This window comes from Rattus rattus, chromosome 8 (genome assembly GCF_011064425.1).
Source record: "Rattus rattus isolate New Zealand chromosome 8, Rrattus_CSIRO_v1, whole genome shotgun sequence".
NCBI lineage: Eukaryota > Metazoa > Chordata > Mammalia > Rodentia > Muridae > Rattus > Rattus rattus.
In genome coordinates this window covers 52,062,949-52,080,370 of record NC_046161.1, presented here as the reverse complement: position 1 = coordinate 52,080,370, position 17,422 = coordinate 52,062,949, and the positions used below count along the sequence as shown (strand labels likewise).

The window sequence follows — 17,422 nt, the reverse complement described above, 5'->3', positions numbered from 1 at the left end:
TTGTGTTTTCATGGGTGAGCAGGCTGGACATACTGAGAGAAAACTCGAGGGTTTTGGTTAAGCCCGTCCCCCACGATAGTACTGAAAAGCCCTGGGCTTTTCTCTTTGGTGCCTAGGCCCTCTCGCAAAGTTCCTTCAAGGTCCTTACCTCTGCACTCTGCAGGCAGTATCCAGCAGGGGGCGCGCGGGGACCAAGGTTGAACCCCAGATCTTCACGGACCTACAAGCAAGTCCGCAGAGCCTTCGGTTTCAGCTCTCCCACCACCTGGACCATCTGGGATCTCAAGGTTGAAGTTTGTGGAGATCGATCCACAAAACAGTCTAGGGGCCTTAGCTCTTGGCCTCTGCGTCTGTCTACAGTCAGGAGTGCAGCTTGGTAAAAGCTTGTGCCTGACCTGGACAGATTCTGAATCTGGAGCCCACTGTTTTCGATCTTGGCAACTTTCTATCGCTCTTTTCTCTCACTTTTACTGCACTCACATGATTAAACACTTGTGCCTTTAAAGATCAGAGACCTAGGGCAGGGGTGGTGGGTGGGAAGTGTTTTTACGCCCGGCTCTGCTTTCCTAGGTCATTGTATTATTAACATTAAAAGCAATCGACGGCAATTCTGGGCGGCGCCAAGGCTCTGCCTACCGTCTTCTAGCAGAGCTTAGTGGTTGAATTAGGAATTGCAGCTCCTACCCAAGACCCTGCGGAGGCTGCTAGAGGCGACTTCGGCTGGCCTTGTCTGGACCGGCACTAGATTCTGCAGGGTTGAAGACGGGGTAAGGGATGTCTTCTCCCTGGTGCAAATTCGGGCAACAAAAGCATTTTTCGGGAGAGTGGGTGGGAAGCCGGGGTTCACAGGAATCAGTATTCCAGCCATCGTGGTCGCCACGCCCTTAAACTATCCTGGAGATGCTGTAACCGCCCTCTCCACATGGAGTCCCCTGGCTTTGGTCTCCTTGGGGAAGAAAGCCAGAGTTCGGAGAGCTTACCCCAGACACGCTTGCACGTCCGCGCGGTCCAGGAGAGCTAAAAGCCCATTCTTCCTTCCAGTCCTTGGCCCTTCGCTCCTTCTAAGTTATCGCTCGGCAGGCTTGCGTCCCTCCAAACTCAAAAACGAACTGACTAGAAGTAAAAATTAAATGAATGGATGCCCACTGACCGAGAAACGCCCACGCCTTGCGTCTTTCTCTCCCCCACCAGGAAAGTCCCCAGGACTCTCCATCCTAGAGCACAGAGTCTTAGTCTCTCTGCTGCCACACCCTCTTCTGGTGCAAAACACCCGCCTCAAGGTTGCTAGAACGTGAACATTAAGACAGGACATTCTTCTTGCTTTGCAGACAAAGAAGTCGGTATCAGGCCGGCTGTTCCAAACCTCTGAGGCCATGTCCCAGGTTAAAGCCTTGCGCTGGACGGTCTCAGACGTGCAGGATTCCAGGCAGGGAGGAGTCAGAGTTCTCATCCCCCCCCCTTCTCAAAGACATCTTCCTTGGACCACTCAAACACCCTCTTCTTGGTTCGGTCTGTAGGGTTTCCAGGCCTGAGCAGGTGTGAAGTTCTAGATTCCGAACTTGGCTGAGCTTGTGGGGGGGGGGGCGTCCCAGGAGCCCGTAGCCAGGAGTAGGAAAGAGGGAGGGACCAAAGCGTGCACACGCCAGTGTGTTCATATTTAATTTACAAAGGAGCCTCAGAAACCTTGCCGGGTGGTCCCTTTAGATGCAGCCTTCTTCCTGCATCTCTCTGCGCCCCCTTCCTGCTCATTAAAATGCTTAACACTCAAATCGGGGTATTGATCTCTGCAGAGGCCCCAAACACACTGCCATCCAACCAAGACAGAAGGCTGACTCTGATGATGGCTGGGAGACCACGAGAACCCCAGTGTTACAGTGCATATGAAAAAGAAGGAGGTGGGGACTCCACATGTCTCTCAAAACCTATGCCCCTTACCAGTACTGCCTAACAGCTCTGCCTCCTGGGATGCTATAGGCGGGGGAGTGAGATGATGCATTTTAGTCAAATGCCTAGACATCCCTTGAAATCCTCCTGCTTGTCGCTAAAAGAGAGAAATGTCCAGGGTTTGCCAAAGAGAACAGCTAGTCCCAAGTCTGCTGAGGCCAGCTGTTACATGAGGGCGTGAGATGGCAGGGCGGTGGTTGCTGCCTAGGCTTTAACTGTGTGTGTGTGTGTGTGTGTGTGTGTGTGTGTGTGTGTGTGTGTGTGTGTGTGTGTGTGTACACGAGCATGCAGGGGTTGAGGGCATGCTTGCTAGAGATGCTGAGAGGATACTGAGGGGTGGGAGTGCAGGAAATGCTCATGGGTCATAAGTCCCTAGTCCACAGCACTTAAGAGGAGCAAACGGGTTTTTTTGTAACTATCCTGTTCCCTGTCATCACCATCAGTGGTAACCTCCGTGCCCTATTAGCCTGCAGCAAGCAAGAGCAGAATGAGACATTTGGGTGAGTTCAACATAGTGTTTTAGGAGCTCAGAAGATACTCATCCCACTGTAAGCACCAGCGAGCTCACGGGCAGTGGAGTGCACGCACTGGTCTTGCCACAAAAGACCTGAGTGTGGAGTTCAAGCTAAAGAGGTTGAGCAGGGTCTGGATGGGCTGGGGAGGTGGGCATCTCTTCTCCTGCGCACCTCTCAGCGCACCCTGCAGGGTTGCGCCTTCTCATCTGGCGAGTTAGTCTGGCGGTGATTGGGGGCGGAGGGGAGCCGGGATTTGTATCTGCCCAGATCCAGGCAAAAAATGACAGAGAGGGTGAGGCGCTCTGCTAACACTATCAATTATGCATCGTGTTGAACGAGGCTTCGGGGAGGGGGAGGCTAGCAGCCGGTTGGAAGGAAAGGGTCCGGGAGAGCCAGGCAGCGCAGTTCAGCAGGTCCCGCTGGAGGTCTTTCTGTGCGGCTGCTTGCTTTGGGGAGGAAAAAAGTGTTTAAAGGCAAAGACACGCCCCTCCAGTCCTATGCCTTTCTTTCTCCCAAATTCCTCAAAGATGGTTTGTCTCACGTGTTGCGGGGCGTAGAAAGGATCGTATTCAGTTAGAAGCAAAAGCTCGCGGGCGCTGGCGGGACGGGCGCGTGAGGGTGAGTGAGCGTGGATATTTGCGTGCGCGAAAGAGAACGGTGAGTGTTCGAGTGAAGGTGTGCTTGTGAAAATGTGTGTGAAGGTAGGGAGAACTTAGCGCGTTGACGCGATTATTACATGTTGACGGGTAGTTCTACTAACCTGTGAAGGTCATGTGGAGAGGGTGTGTGTGTGTGTGTGTGTGTGTGTGTGTGTGTGTGTGTGTGTTGGGGAGGGCTTTGGAGACATAACGAGGAATAGTGACCATGTTATCAAATGTGTAAATGTTGGGAGAAATAGAAAATGGGTTATAGGGGTACGTAGGGGGGCTGGGGAGGGCAGAGCCTAGGGCTATGGGCATATGGAGCCCCTTGAAACTGACAGGACTCAGCCTGGAGTGAGTAGAGGATCTCTATGGCTTTAACAAATGTAAACGCTGCACGAGGTGGGAGACTGTGCGCGTTCCCGCTGAGCCCGTGGGCGCGCGACGGCTCTCCAACCTGCAATCGTCGCGAAGTAGGGCGAACAGATAAGAAAGGACAAAATTGAAGTAGGACTTCGGGGCCAAGAGGAGTTCTTTCAATGTACTACCCCTTTCTCCCCACTGCCACAGCAACAGATGCCAGAAGCGCCCTTGGACTGTCACCTGATTCTGGAGAACGGCTTGCAGTCTGAAGGCGGCACACTGCAAGTCAGAGAGCAGCAGGTAAACAGTGGAAGGACCCCACAACCACAGCCCACAAGGTCGGTCCAGCCTAGCCAGGGTTGGGTGGCTGTCTGGGAGGAACAGGGAAGGGAGGTGCCTCCCTTAAGAGCAAAAGCAAGAAGGGAACCAGCTATTCAAAGGCAGGGTGTGGGAGAGGGGCTACAAAGACTGACAGGAGACTCAAGTTGGGGCAGGGGGTCTATGTTGATGTATTTGTATGTCTAGAGATAGGGGGTGCACTCAGGCATCTTGGGGACTCTAGAGAGAGGTATAGAGACTTGGACTGTCCCCGAGTTTATTAGCTAGAGACTGTCCCCTAAAAACTGTGGGCAGAGAGGGATTCACCTGGGCTCTGTGGAATCCAAAGAGGAAGCTTTAGAGACTGTCTCCACAACATGCCTGCTCTAGGCGTGGGGGTTGGGAGGCAGGTAAAATTTTCTTCTCAGCTGGAAGAATGGTCGAACAGTTGTGACTCTCCCCTGAGGGGAGCTGCAGCCCAGGGCAGAGAGGCTAGAAGGCATAAGTGGGTGGAGGCTTCCTAGATTCCCCACACCACACCTCACAAGTTCTCCATGTTGCCTATCGGCTAGGGCTTCAGTCTCAGAGGAGGGCAGTGTAGCATCTATGTCTCTGAGTGTGGAATGGTTCACATGAGGACTTGTGTCCCTGCGCCTGTCAGTTCTCACTGTACACAGGAAAGTGCTTTGCTTCCCGGTGGAGAACACTGTGGCAAAGCTGCATTGAGTTGAGAGAACAATGAGGGCTCCTGGGTATATTTTGTAGATGTCTGGGTGCCCTTGTTTTTGTGTCTGTATAACTCATTGTGAACCTCCTGGTAGAGTCTCAGTGCCTTGTAGTTGGAGGCGGCAGGGAGATGCCTGAGTTTTTGTTTGCACTGTTGTTGCTTGTAAGGAAGTGTGTGTGATTGCTGTGCGTGGGACAAAGGATTCCAAAGGAGACAGTTAGTCATGAACGAAATCTTCCTACCTCTCCATTTCATCAAGTAAAATGAAGAGAGAGGAAGAAGGGTCCGTGTGGGGCCCATTGTAGACCAGAAGCCTTGGGTGCTTTGGAGGGGGCAGCTCCAGCTGAGGGGATTGATGGGGACTGGGGGAGGGGTGCTCCATGCCCTCTGGAGAAAGAAGACACTTTCTGAAAGCAAGCCTTCATTGAGTCTGCAGGCTTTCACTGGGCTCCATTCAGTACCCAAGGTTTCTGGAGCCCACATAGGTTTAGGAGGTAGAGTTTGTTAGGGGAGGGGAGAGAGGTGTGGTGTAAGTGACCGTCTCACCCTTCACCTTGACTTCCCTCTGCAGGAGCCATGATGGGGCCCTTTGGATCCCTTTGTTTGGCCTGGGCTTTGCTAGGAGTGGCCAGAGCGTGTCCCGAGCCTTGTGCCTGTGTTGACAAGTACGCCCACCAGTTTGCAGACTGTGCCTACAAGGAGCTGCGCGAGGTCCCAGAAGGACTGCCAGCCAACGTGACCACGCTTAGTCTGTCTGCCAACAAGATTACGGTGCTAAGGCGGGGGGCCTTCGTCAACGTCACGCAGGTCACTTCGCTGTGGCTGGCTCACAGTGAGGTGCGCACCGTAGAGTCAGGGGCATTGGCAGTGCTGAGTCAGCTCAAGAACCTCGACCTAAGCCACAACCTCATATCCAACTTCCCTTGGAGCGACCTTCGTAACCTGAGCGCGCTGCAGCTGCTGAAAATGAACCACAACCGCCTGGGATCGCTGCCCCGGGATGCACTCGGCGCGCTCCCGGACCTGCGCTCTCTGCGCATCAACAACAACCGGCTGCGTACCCTGGAGCCCGGCACGTTCGACGCTCTAAGCGCGCTGTCTCACCTGCAACTCTATCACAACCCCTTCCACTGCAGCTGTGGTCTCGTGTGGCTTCAGGCCTGGGCGGCGAGCACCCGGGTCTCCTTACCAGAGCCTGATTCCATAGCGTGCGCCTCGCCCCCTGAACTCCAGGGCGTGCCAGTGCACCGTCTGCCAGCCCTGCCCTGCGCACCGCCCAGCGTGCGTCTGAGCGCAGAACCGCCGCCTGAGGCTCCTGGCACCCCTCTGCGCGCAGGCTTGTCTTTCTTGTTACACTGCGTCGCCGAAGGCCACCCCACACCCCGCCTGCAATGGCAACTTCAGATCCCTGGTGGCACTGTAGTCTTAGTGCCACCGGTTCTCAGCAAGGAAGAAGATGGAGGAGAAAAAGTAGATGATGGGGAGGGTGACGGAGATGAGGACCAGCCTACGCAAACTGAAGCGCCAACCCCCACTCCAGCACCTGCTTGGCCAGCGCCTCCAGCCACCCCGCGCTTCTTGGCCCTCGCAAATGGCTCTCTGTTGGTGCCCCTCCTGAGTGCCAAGGAGGCAGGCATCTACACTTGTCGTGCACACAATGAGCTGGGCACCAACTCAACGTCCTTACGGGTGACGGTGGCTGCAGCGGGGCCGCCAAAACACGCTCCTGGAACAGGGGAAGAACCTGATGCACAGGCCCCGACCTCTGAGCGCAAGGCCACCACTAAGGGCCGTAGCAACAGTGTCCTGCCCTTCAAACCTGAAGGCAAAACCAAAGGTCAAGGTCTGGCCCGAGTCAGCATCCTCGGGGAAACGGAGGCAGAGTTGGAGGAGACAGATGAAGAAGAGCAGATGGGAGGTCAGATCCCTGCAGATCCGATGGGGGAGAAGCACTGTGGCCATGGGGACCCCTCTCGCTATGTGTCTAACCATGCATTCAACCAGAGCTCAGATCTCAAGCCGCACGTTTTTGAGTTGGGCGTAATCGCGCTGGACGTAGCAGAGCGTGAGGCTCGGGTGCAGCTGACGCCACTTGCTGCGCGCTGGGGCCCTGGACCAGATGGTGCTAGCGGAGCGCGGCGGCCCGGGAGGCGGCCACTGCGCCTACTCTATCTGTGTCCTGCGGGAGGTGGCACAGCGGTTCAGTGGTCACGAGTGGAGGAGGGGGTCAATGCCTACTGGTTTCGCGGCCTGCGGCCTGGCACCAACTACTCCGTATGCCTGGCACTGGCGGGCGAGGCGTGCCACGTGCAAGTGGTGTTTTCCACCAAGAAAGAGCTGCCATCCCTGCTGGTTATCGTAACCGTGAGCGTTTTTCTCCTGGTGCTGGCCACCGTGCCCCTGCTGGGTGCCGCCTGCTGCCATCTACTGGCCAAACACCCGGGCAAACCATATCGTTTAATCCTGAGGCCACAGGCCCCGGACCCTATGGAGAAACGCATCGCTGCTGATTTCGACCCGCGTGCCTCCTACCTCGAGTCTGAGAAAAGCTACCCCGCCCGTGGCGAGGCGGGAGGTGAGGAGCCAGAGGAGGTCCCGGAAGAAGGCCTTGATGAAGATGTGGAGCAGGGCGACCCAAGTGGGGACCTTCAGAGAGAGGAAAGCCTGGCAGCTTGCTCATTGGCGGAGTCTCAGTCCAAAGCCAACCAAGAGGAGTTCGAGGCTGGTTCTGAGTACAGCGATCGGCTGCCCCTGGGAGCGGAAGCAGTCAACATCGCCCAGGAGATAAACGGCAACTACAGGCAGACAGCGGGCTGAGCCCCCAGCACGGCTGGCCTGCCCACCCCCACCTTGGGTACCTCGTAGCCTAGGGATGGCAGGACTTTACTACCCCACAGGACCCCGCCCCACCCCCAAGCCTTTAGTTACTCTGCCTCCTTAGCCCTCCCCAGGGGTCACTACTAGGGGTTTCTAGGAGTGGGCCGAATTCAAAGGTCATTCTCTTGGCGGGCTTGAATCCCCATCCCTACCCAAAGCACAGAGTCAGGCTCCTACCTCCTCTAAGACACCACCCAAGGGCGTGGAGAAACCATCTTCACTTTCCATTCCACCACGACGGACAGCGAAACCCATCGCGCACCCCATCCGGTGGAACTTGGAGGCAAGGGGAACGTGCCACGCCAGTTGTTGGCCACATCTGGTGATAATAATGGGTTGGTCCCGCGTTTGTCCGGGATCCCCAGGACAGGTCTCTAGTGTGGAGCACTGTGGCTCTCACCTTGATCCTACTCTGCCTTTTCAAGGTTGCATGTGCCCGCTAATTTTTACTCTCAAAGCTCCTTTCCTATAATGATCCAAATCTGCGCGTCCCCCCATCCCTAGTTGGAGCCAAGCTGGGTTCCTGGTAGGCCTTTCAACTCAGCGCACTGATTTTCTTATTTTCGTTGTTTTTTTTTAAAAAAAAAAAAAACAGCGAAATTTCTGGGTCTGGTGCTAATACCCCCTTCCCACCTTCTGGGAAATCGGGTGCGAGTGTGTGGGGTGTGAGTTTGTCAGGTGTGAGAGTCGGAATCTGTTTTCTTCCGGCTCTCTCCTAATGTCAAGCGCTCCGGGATTGCGCACCCCTTTTCCTCAAAGAGCGCGTCCTTGGTTCCCGGGCCAGTTTCGTTGTCATCGTGTTGCAGATGCCAGAGGTTGGTGCGTGCCACAGTGGCTCTTGCTACTCCATGGGGTCCAGACCCCAGCAGGAGCGTGCTGGGGACGCAGGGAGCTGTGACTCCCCGGGCGCATCTTACGAGCAGGCCTGCCTCAGGCCTGAGCGAGGCAGCAGCTGAGTGCGAAGTCGGGGAGGGACACCCTAGTTCCCCGCGTCGCTCCTCCTCCCAGGAAAATAGAGTTTGCCCAGCGTGTAGTCCCCGCTGAGCGTGGGCTATAGACTTCTGTGTCCTGTAAAGTGTGACAGTATAGTGTAGGGGGGCGGAGGGGAGGGAGCGGGCGGGCAGGTGGACGAGGAAGGAGGGAGGGAGAGGGCGGGAGCGGCGAGGGGACTACGTGGAGTCAGGTTTTAGTTCTTTTAGGAAAACGTCTGGGGGAGGGTTTTAGGCGTCTGGACCAAGACTCTGGCTCTGGTCGAAGTGCAGCACAAGCGTGGGTGGCCCGGGGAGGAGTTGACCCCGGAGCCCACGTCCTTTTCTAAATGCTTCTGTATGTAAACTGTCAATAAAATAATCGATTTGAACAGGGCTCGGTGAGTTTTTGGGGTCGGGTGAGGGTCGGGTAGGAAGTCGTGGGGTGGGGGACAACAAAGGAAGGACGCTGAGGGTTGAAGCCGGAGACCAAGGAAGGTGCCCTTTGGGATTCCTTTTGCATTTTTGCCTGGTGGTCAAGTGATTTTTCCAGGTGTTTGCCCCTAGCCGCTGCTCTGGGGGCTTTTCAGCTCCTGGCTGGAGAAGTGAAACCACTTGGGGGTGGGAGGAGGCTGTCAGGGAACAGGGAGAGCTCTCAGGGAGTGAGGGGCTGCCAGCACTAGAGTCAGGCCACGCTCTCGCTGTTCCCTGTTCTCTTTGGGTTGAGGCTGTTGGTCAATCTCTCTCTCTCTCTCTCTCTCTCTCTCTCTCTCTCTCTCTCTCTCTCTCTGTGTGTGTGTGTGTGTGTGTGTGTGTGTGTGTGTGTGTGTGTGTGTGTGTGTGTGTGTGTTCTGTTTCTCAGCATCACCCTGTGCACTCTCTGGGAAGCTGGGGGGGATGGGCAAGGGAAAGATTGGAGAGATTTCCTAGAGGTAGGACTTGCTGTGGTTTGCAGAGAGAAGTCACACCACACATTTCAGAACAGGTAGGTAATTGCAGAAAGGGAAAGGTTGCCTAAGGCTCACTTCGCTGGATGAGCTGACACATTAATGTGAAGTCAGTGTCTCTGTGTGTGTGTGTGTGTGTGTGTGTGTGTGTGTGTGTGTGTGTGTGTGTATTTCTAGGGTGGTTAGGCCTGTTTAACCAGTGATGGTAATGTATGGGAGCTGTCAGGGTTGCTGAGGTCGTATGGTACAACACAGAGTCCGATCTGAAATCACACTGACTTAATTGTTCTACAAGTGGAGACTGGCAGACAAGGGTTGGAGATCACGACTGGATGTTGTGCTCCTGACCAGCCAAAGTGCTGAGGTGGGGCTTCCTGAGGGTTTCATCTGGATGAGAAAGGGAGATGAAAAGAAAAGAAGAGACATGAGGGGTTAGATTTTAAAATTCCATCCTTCCTTCTCTTCCTCCTCCTTGCTTCCATGGGTATCAGATCTTGGACCAGTGTAGGATGCAGAACAGGCCCAGGGCAGACACGCAGCATTTCATCCGAGCCTCGGGCTCTGCTAACTCCCTACCAAATCCTTGTTCACAGCCCACCAGGAATGCTATCTTTCAGGAAGACTAATCCCAATCTGGGTAGGGACAGGGACTGTTAATTCCCAGGACTGGTTGTAAGATCTGCACACAAGATAGTACCTGGATACAGGGCTAAGTCCTCTGGTCATGGGTCTGCAGTGGAAAAAAGGCTATTTCCTGTTCCTATCCCATCCTAAGGATTGGGAGTTTTCTTAAGACCCTCAGAGAGCCTGAGTGTTCGTGCAGGAGGAACAGGAGGAGCTGAGAGTTCAATCCTTTGTCTGGAACCAAGCTTCCAGTCAGAGAAGCAGACAGTGCTCAGCTTGACTGGGTGCTCCGTATGCCAGAGATCTCCAGGTTCTGCTCATAGAACACAACAGGTAGGTGTGGAGGCTATCTGCTGGCTGTGCACATAGACATGGGCCCTTGAAGGAGCTCTCCATTTTCTCTTCAAATGTTGCACATGCGCAGAATAACCCTTAGCCTGTGCCTTTTCCTCTAAAGCGCCATGCCAATTTTATTCTATCATTTGTGGCCTTTCTTTCCCCTTGTTCTCTCACCAGCTATTTTGACTCAGCTACCCACGTGAGGTTCAATTTGTAGATCCAGCTGTCTTTATCCAGAACTGGGGAACTCATTATTTACCCACCATTGCTACAATGAGCCCACTGTTGAGCTTTTCAACTTTGTTTTCTTGCTACCACCCCTCCAGCTTGACTCTGCCCCTCTGAGGACTTGTAGGACATTGGTGATGTCGTCCTCATCTCTATCCCCGACTCCAGAGGTCCACAGCATCTCATTCAATCCAGCTCCTTTGAGCGCCTCTGTGGGCTTTGGTTTCCACATGGAGTATGTATGGTCATAAAATATATAAGGACTTTACATGAGGATGAGGTCTAATGAATTGGATATCTCTCTCTCTCTCTCTCTCTCTCTCTCTCTCTCTCTCTCTCTCTCTCTCTGTGTGTGTGTGTGTGTGTGTGTGTGTGTGTGTGTGTGTGTGTGTTGAGGGACCTGGGAAATGGTCAGAAAATGCAATATGACAGCAGTAGCCTCAGACCTCAGAACATTGTATCAGGAGCAGTAATTTTTTGCACTATAGAAACCAGACGCCCCGGATGTGGCCTTGAATTCAATCAGAAGTCTGTCTGCAGAAAGGTGATTTGAAAGGATGGCTCCCCCACAAGTATTTCCTGAGGATCAGCTAGAATGAGAACCATCCTGAGGACCGAGTTATGTGAAGGAACAAAGGGAGGTGGGGCTTCTCTGTTGAGGAAGGAGACAGTATGGGGACCTCTGCTCCCAGGTCCGTGTCCCTGGTGCAGTCCTCCACCTGTGATAATCAGATGGCAACCAGAAGTAAAGTGAACGCCTTGACAAATAGAGGAGGCCAACAATGTGGGAGACTGCTACTTCCTGACAGTGATGGGAAATTTAGTTGCCCTTTGAAGTTCCCAGAGCAATGGTTTTTGGTCAGTAAAGTGGGGAGGGGGCATCTCTCTGTGGTTCTCACTCAAGGTTCTTAACACAAGAGCTTGTATATGGCACACTCTTCAGAGAAAGAGGGCAGAGGCATAACTTGTAGTGGGGGTGGGGGCGGGGGGCTCATACCAGAATGGGCACTGAGCAGGGGAACTGGGAGGCCGTCTAAGACATTACAGTACATGCATGTTAGGGGAAAGCTGTGCCCAGATGTCAGGACATAACATGGGCTCCGTGTGAGGATGAGAAAACTGCCATGGTTGAAGTAATGGGTGCCTTTCTCTTATACACTGCAAGATATTGACAGACCAAGCTCGGAAGCTGGGGCTGCAGGAAACAAAGCCAATCCACTGGTAACATGTCAATTAATTGATTGTGTTTGAAACACGCCCACCCACACCTGGATATTTAAGTGACGTGGTTTTTCCTCAGGGCTCAACAGGGAACAGTGTCACACTGAAAATGAAAGATCTACTGGGACTGGCCTGAAGAGCAGATTCCATTATGACATGTCTTACAGTATTAACGTTTAGTTCAAAATAAGACCAGCAGCCCTAAGAAGAGTTGACATTTTTAAAGCCGTTCAAATACCCTATGCTAAGGAGAAAAAAAATTTTTTAACCTATTGGGTTAGGTCAGTCGGGAAGGTTTTATGGCACCAGTGGGGTGAGTAGTTAGGAAACGAGATGTTTTTGAAACCGTGCCTAGTGGGTGTTCGTTGTTTAGATGTATAAATAACATTTAATAATGAAATTTTAGTCCACGAGGAGCAAGGAGAATAAAAGAGCTCATATATATATATATATATATATATATATATATATATATATATATATATATATATCTGTTAATGAATTAAACTTACTCCCTTGTGTATGGAACTAATTTGGTTCGGCAAACTACATACATTTTTCTCTTAGCAACACTCTGTTGAACTGGCCCTCAAATTGAGTCTAGAAACCAAAGTATTCAACCATTTGAGAAAAAAACTGCCGGGGTCAGAGAAAAGAGGGAAGAACTTCGTAAGAATTGATCAGTGTCAAAGCAGACAAAGAATAAGGAAGGGAATTAATTACCAGGTATGTTTTTAGTAACAGTGACTCGTTAATCGTTTAGACTGGATAGTCTAGCGATCACTACCTACTATTAGCACTAATAATAACAATACCATTAATAGCCAAAGTTGGTTGACTATTTACCGTATTCTCATATTCCAGGACCACATTAGGCTTTACAGTAATCATTTCATTAATCCTTATGTCAATCCTGTGACTGACATTCCAACAGACATGAGAAGAAACCAGAGAACAGAGAGGGTTAGTAACTTGTTGAAGGTCACACAGCTGGTGATTTTCAGAGTGGAGGTTTGTCTGGTTCTCTGAGTCAGGCTGAACCCCTCCTACTTTCCCCATTAATCTGATTTTACAAAGATACAGTGTTTTATATGTTTTAAAGTTACCAATAATGATAATTATGGAGTTTAGAAAGAGATTTATCTTGCTGTCTTTTATTTCTCAAAAGAACATTCTATCCACGACAATAAAAGTGATGCCCACTTAAGTCCAAGACAGGAGAGTTATGAATCTGAGACCATTCTGGGGTGTGGACAAAATTAAGTTTTGGCCTATTCTGAGTGACATAGCAAGACCTTGTCCAAACAAACAAATAAAAACTTCAAAGTTTAAATTTAAATTAAAAAATTCTTGCTCAGGCTCTTGTCATTGCTCTGGACTCCCGTGTGACCCTGCTACTGAAGACAGGACACACTTTGGTTGTGACACGTAAGGAAATAAAACTGGAATTAACCTGGAAATTCTCTTCCTTCTGACTGCTCTCATACCAACAGGTGATATTCTGACCAATGGGGAGAAAAGTCACCAGTGGGCTTACCCAGTGTTAGACCCTGCATGATACAATACCAACCACAATGTGCCCATGGGTACAACAGGGGCATGACTGTTATGGGGTAGCCAGCTAGTTTCTGGTTGGAGTTGAGTTCTGCTCCACAGAGGGAAATTTGTGCTCAGTACCTCAAACCTGCCCAAAATCTCGCGGCTGCGGAAATCGTCATTTTGCTCAATAGACAGGTTGTCAAGCTGTCTCCTAATACTTAGGTTTGATCCCATAGATTAGCGCGGCTCTCACCCTTGGTCAGAGAAACTGAAGTGACCAGTGATCAAGACAGAGTCAAACTATAGAGAAAAACGTGACTATTGGGTGCTTAGCCCCAGTGAGACATCTGTTTCAAACCCCAAGGCTCAGAGAACATTCCAGAAGAGGGGGCAGAGAGGACGTAAGAACCAGAGGATGGGAGGAGTGTTCCAAAATGCTGTCTCGTGGACGGGACGTGGCTGTTGCCCTTAAGAATCTACTACAGCTGTGGTAACCCACACACGCTCTAGTTAACATCAAACCAGTCGATAATTCCAGAATGGCTTGGGAAGGGATTCACGAGGCTCCATCTGTAGCCAAGGAATTATTGGCATTTGATGGCTGCTGAGGGAAGGGGAATTATTTTTATTCAGGAGTGTGGCAACTGGTAAGTTGTCCACATTTATGCATACAGCACTTGCTGGACTCAACGTATGATAAGGATGATGAAGAGGAAGAGGAAGAGGGAGAGGAGGAGGAGGAGGAGGGGGAGGAGGAAGAGGAGGAGGAGGAGGGAGGAGGAGGAGGAGGGAGAGGAGGAGGAGGAGGAGGGGAGGGAGGAGGGAGAGGAGGAGGGAGAGGAGGAGGGAGAGGAGGAGGGGGAGAGGAGGAGGGAGAGGAGGAGGGAGAGGAGGAGGGAGAGGAGGAGGGAGAGGAGGAGGAGGAGAGGAGGAGGGAGAGGAGGAGGGAGAGGAGGAGGAGAGGGGAGGAGGGAGAGGAGGAGGAGGGAGAGGAGGAGGAGGGAGAGGAGGAGGAGGGAGGAGATGTTGAAGAAAGTTCAGGGAAAAGGAAAGGGGGACTTGGAACAGATAGTACCAATGAATAAATGCAAAATATTCTTTAAAAAATTAAACATGAAGTTCCTGCTTAAACTAGTTCCCTTGTGTTGTTACTGAAAACTGGAGAGTCACCTCTTAGGAAAATTCTTGGCAATATACAGAAGTCAAAGGAACTTTAGGACTTGCCAGTTTCACTCTTGGATATATACTCAACAGATAGGGCCTCTTAGACCTATCGAAAGAGTCTTTTCATAGACATAAGCACACAAATGCTCACAGTATATGTCTTTGAAATAGTTCCTAACAGTAAAGCAGAGAAAATAGCCTGTAGTCTATAATGGAATACTACTCAGACATGAAAAAGACCAACTGCGACTGTGCACAGTGTCAATGGCAAAGTGCTGAACGAAGGAGCCAGCCACAGAGGAAAAAGCAATGCATGGAGTCACTCACAGCAAACTTCAAGGCAAGTAAGGATGGTGGAAGAAGGACACTGGGGGACACTATGAAGTAGGCGGGGCTCGGAGGACTTCTGAGGTCCCAGAAATGTTGCAGATTTCCATCTAAGTGACAGTCACCCACCAAGCTGCACTTAAGGTTTATTTCACCCATTATATTTATTACGCTAAAATTTTCAGCTTGTGTATGTGTGTATGCATGTTTGTATGTATGTGTATGGCCCATGTGCACATGCAGAGGGCCATAGCTGATGTCCGGTGTCTTCCTCCTTTACTCTGCTTTGTTTGCTGAGGTAGGGTCTTCCGGCTGAGCCCTGAGTTTGCAGATCAGCTAGACTAGCTAGCCAGGTCACTCTAGTTAGCCCCGTCTTTCTGTTAGCTGGGGTTACCGGTGGCCACCACTCCTGCCCAGACATCTATGTGAGTTCTAGATCTTGATCTCCAGTCCTCATGCTTCTGTGTAGCAAATGCTCTATCCACTGAGCCACCTCCCCAGACCCTACACCTCCACTTTAAATAACAGAAAGATAACGTTTGGGACTGGATGGAGTGATGTTTGCTTTTGATTAATCCCAGCACTCCGGATGCAGAGGCAGGCAGATCTTGGTGAGTGTGAGGCCAGTCTGGTCTTGACAGCAAGTTCTAGGCTATCCAGGGATACATAGTGAGGCTCATCTCAACACCAATGAAACAAATTAAAACAAAACAAAGTCCTTGGGGATGAGCAACATTAATTGTGCTTATTTTTCATCCAGCCTATCCAAGACAGCACTGCCAGCCACTTGTGGCTGTCTTTAGCTTTAGTTCATTAAAATTAAATACAATCAAAACATCAGCCCCTCAATGTCAGATGCGTCTCACCTGAGCAACAGCCACATGCAGCCAATGGCTTCTGTGGTTTGGGCAGAAGGGATAGAGAAAACTCATGAAATAAAAAAGAAGTATTAAGAATAAATTATAATTTCTCCAGCCAATAAAAACTGTAGTTAACACTTTACATTTCTTTTAGAACCCTCCTAAGGTATTTTATTATATCACGTGAATGGCATATGGATGTATCCTTGTAATAAAATAGTTAACGCCACTACCCCAACTCCATTCAGTCTCCCCAAGTGTACCCAAAAGCATCCTCACCCCACCAGGTTTCTAGGGTTTCTCTCTTCCTCATCTCTAGCTACAGTGCCCTAGGATACTGTGAGACAAATCAGAAGGGGACCAACACAGAACTGACGCCCTTGCTGGGTGTCCCAGAGCAAGGTACCAGCTGTAAATCTAGCAGAATTGTTTTCGTGTTATTTAGATCTCACTAGGTAGTCTAGCCAAGTTCTCTATGCCCTGCTTCCTGAACGCTGACACCTCAGGCGTGCGCAACCGTTGCCCGGCAAACTCTGCTCTGTGAAGAGTCTGTGGAGAGTTACCTTGCAGCCCAAGCTCAGACTGAAGGAGACTCCAAAGAGGTGGAGTGTAGGAGGCTCGACTAGCTCCTGCTGGGTGAGCATAGAGGCCTTTGGCTGCCTCCATGGATGCCTCAGGAGAGTGCTGGAGGCTGCTGGCTCCTTTTGTACCCATGTGGCAGCTCTCTCTGAGGTTGGTACTGCAGAGATATGGGACAAGGACTGCCTGGCCAGTTCATCCTCCTCTCCATGTTTACCTTCTGAGTTCGGTTTTTAATTCATTAATTTTTAAGCTTTCTTCATCGTAATAGACACACATAGAACTATTAATGCCCTCTTAAGCATACTCCTTCAGGCCCCGCCCGAAGTTTTGAAAGCTACTGTTTGCACTGTCGTTCAGTCTTAAATATTTCATTCCTGTAAGATTTGTTCTTGGGCCCATGAATAATTTAGACACACGCTTTTACCTTTTCAAATGTATAGTTTTCCTGTCATTTTAAAATCATGTCTTTAATACTAATTTCAATGCATTGCTGTCAGAGGATAGAGGTGGCGTCTCTCATTATTTGATTGGTGATTGCTAGAACCTATTCCAAAGAGTAATATATAGCCGTTCTATAAATGTTCATTCGAGTTTGAAAAGGATGTTTGTCTTGGCCCCAAGAAGAGAGCCAAGTCACTAAAATGTTTGGCATGCAAACATGAACACTTGAGTTCAGTTCCAGAGCCCGCATACAAAAGCTGGGCATGGTAGTGTACCTTTCTGATCCTAATGCTGGGAAGGCAGACACCACCCTGTCACTACCCCCTAGCCCCTGGAGAGCTAGCCTATGACTTTGTGTTATTTTGCAATGTATGTTCTCGAGGTCCTATTACAAGACATTGTTCCTTAGGCTAGCATAATGTGCAAAACAAACAAACAAACAAACAAACAAAACATTGCCACAAATAGAAAAACATGCCCGTCCTGCACCCAGATCAACAGAGATAAATTGACCAGCCCTGGCTGCTGTCTCATCTTTGATCTATTTCCCTCCCCGACTCCCTAATTCTGCCCCCAGGCCCTTTGCCCATACTGGAACTTTATGTAATGCAATCACACGCCGCCAGCTTCCTCCACTGCACGGCCCTCAGTCTGTGGGATTCACACAGCTCTTCACTCTAGCTGTGGTGATCTTCTAAGAACACACTGCACCTCACCTCCCCATCCCATTGTTGATGGGTATTTGGGCTGTTTCCTGCCTGGGTTATTACAAATAACACTGCCATTAATGTTCTCTT

General features: G+C 50.8%; 1 protein-coding gene across 11 annotated transcripts; it reads left to right on the top strand.

Annotated features, from left to right (window-relative positions):
• The first annotated feature begins 666 nt into the window (after positions 1–666).
• On the top strand, positions 667–8,745 carry Islr2 (immunoglobulin superfamily containing leucine rich repeat 2). 11 transcript variants are annotated; one of them, XM_032910167.1, is made up of 3 exons: positions 667–767; positions 3,671–3,801; positions 5,080–8,745. In XM_032910167.1, the coding sequence occupies exon 3, from the start codon at positions 5,085–5,087 to the stop codon at positions 7,323–7,325; it is 2,241 nt and encodes a 746-aa protein (XP_032766058.1). In that variant the 5' UTR covers positions 667–767; positions 3,671–3,801; positions 5,080–5,084; the 3' UTR covers positions 7,326–8,745. The 11 variants fall into 11 exon arrangements, with proteins under 11 accessions (XP_032766058.1, XP_032766067.1, XP_032766063.1 ...); XM_032910176.1 differs by lacking the exon at positions 667–767 and adding an exon at positions 2,077–2,444 and having other exon boundaries at positions 3,671–3,748; XM_032910172.1 differs by lacking the exon at positions 667–767 and adding an exon at positions 2,077–2,444 and having other exon boundaries at positions 3,671–3,763.
• The last annotated feature ends 8,677 nt before the right edge of the window (positions 8,746–17,422 follow it).

What these genes read in the sequence shown, in the direction of transcription:
- Islr2 (XM_032910167.1), top strand. Translation starts at nt 5,085, where the DNA reads ATGATGGGGCCCTTTGGATCCCTTTGTTTGGCCTGGGCTTTGCTAGGA.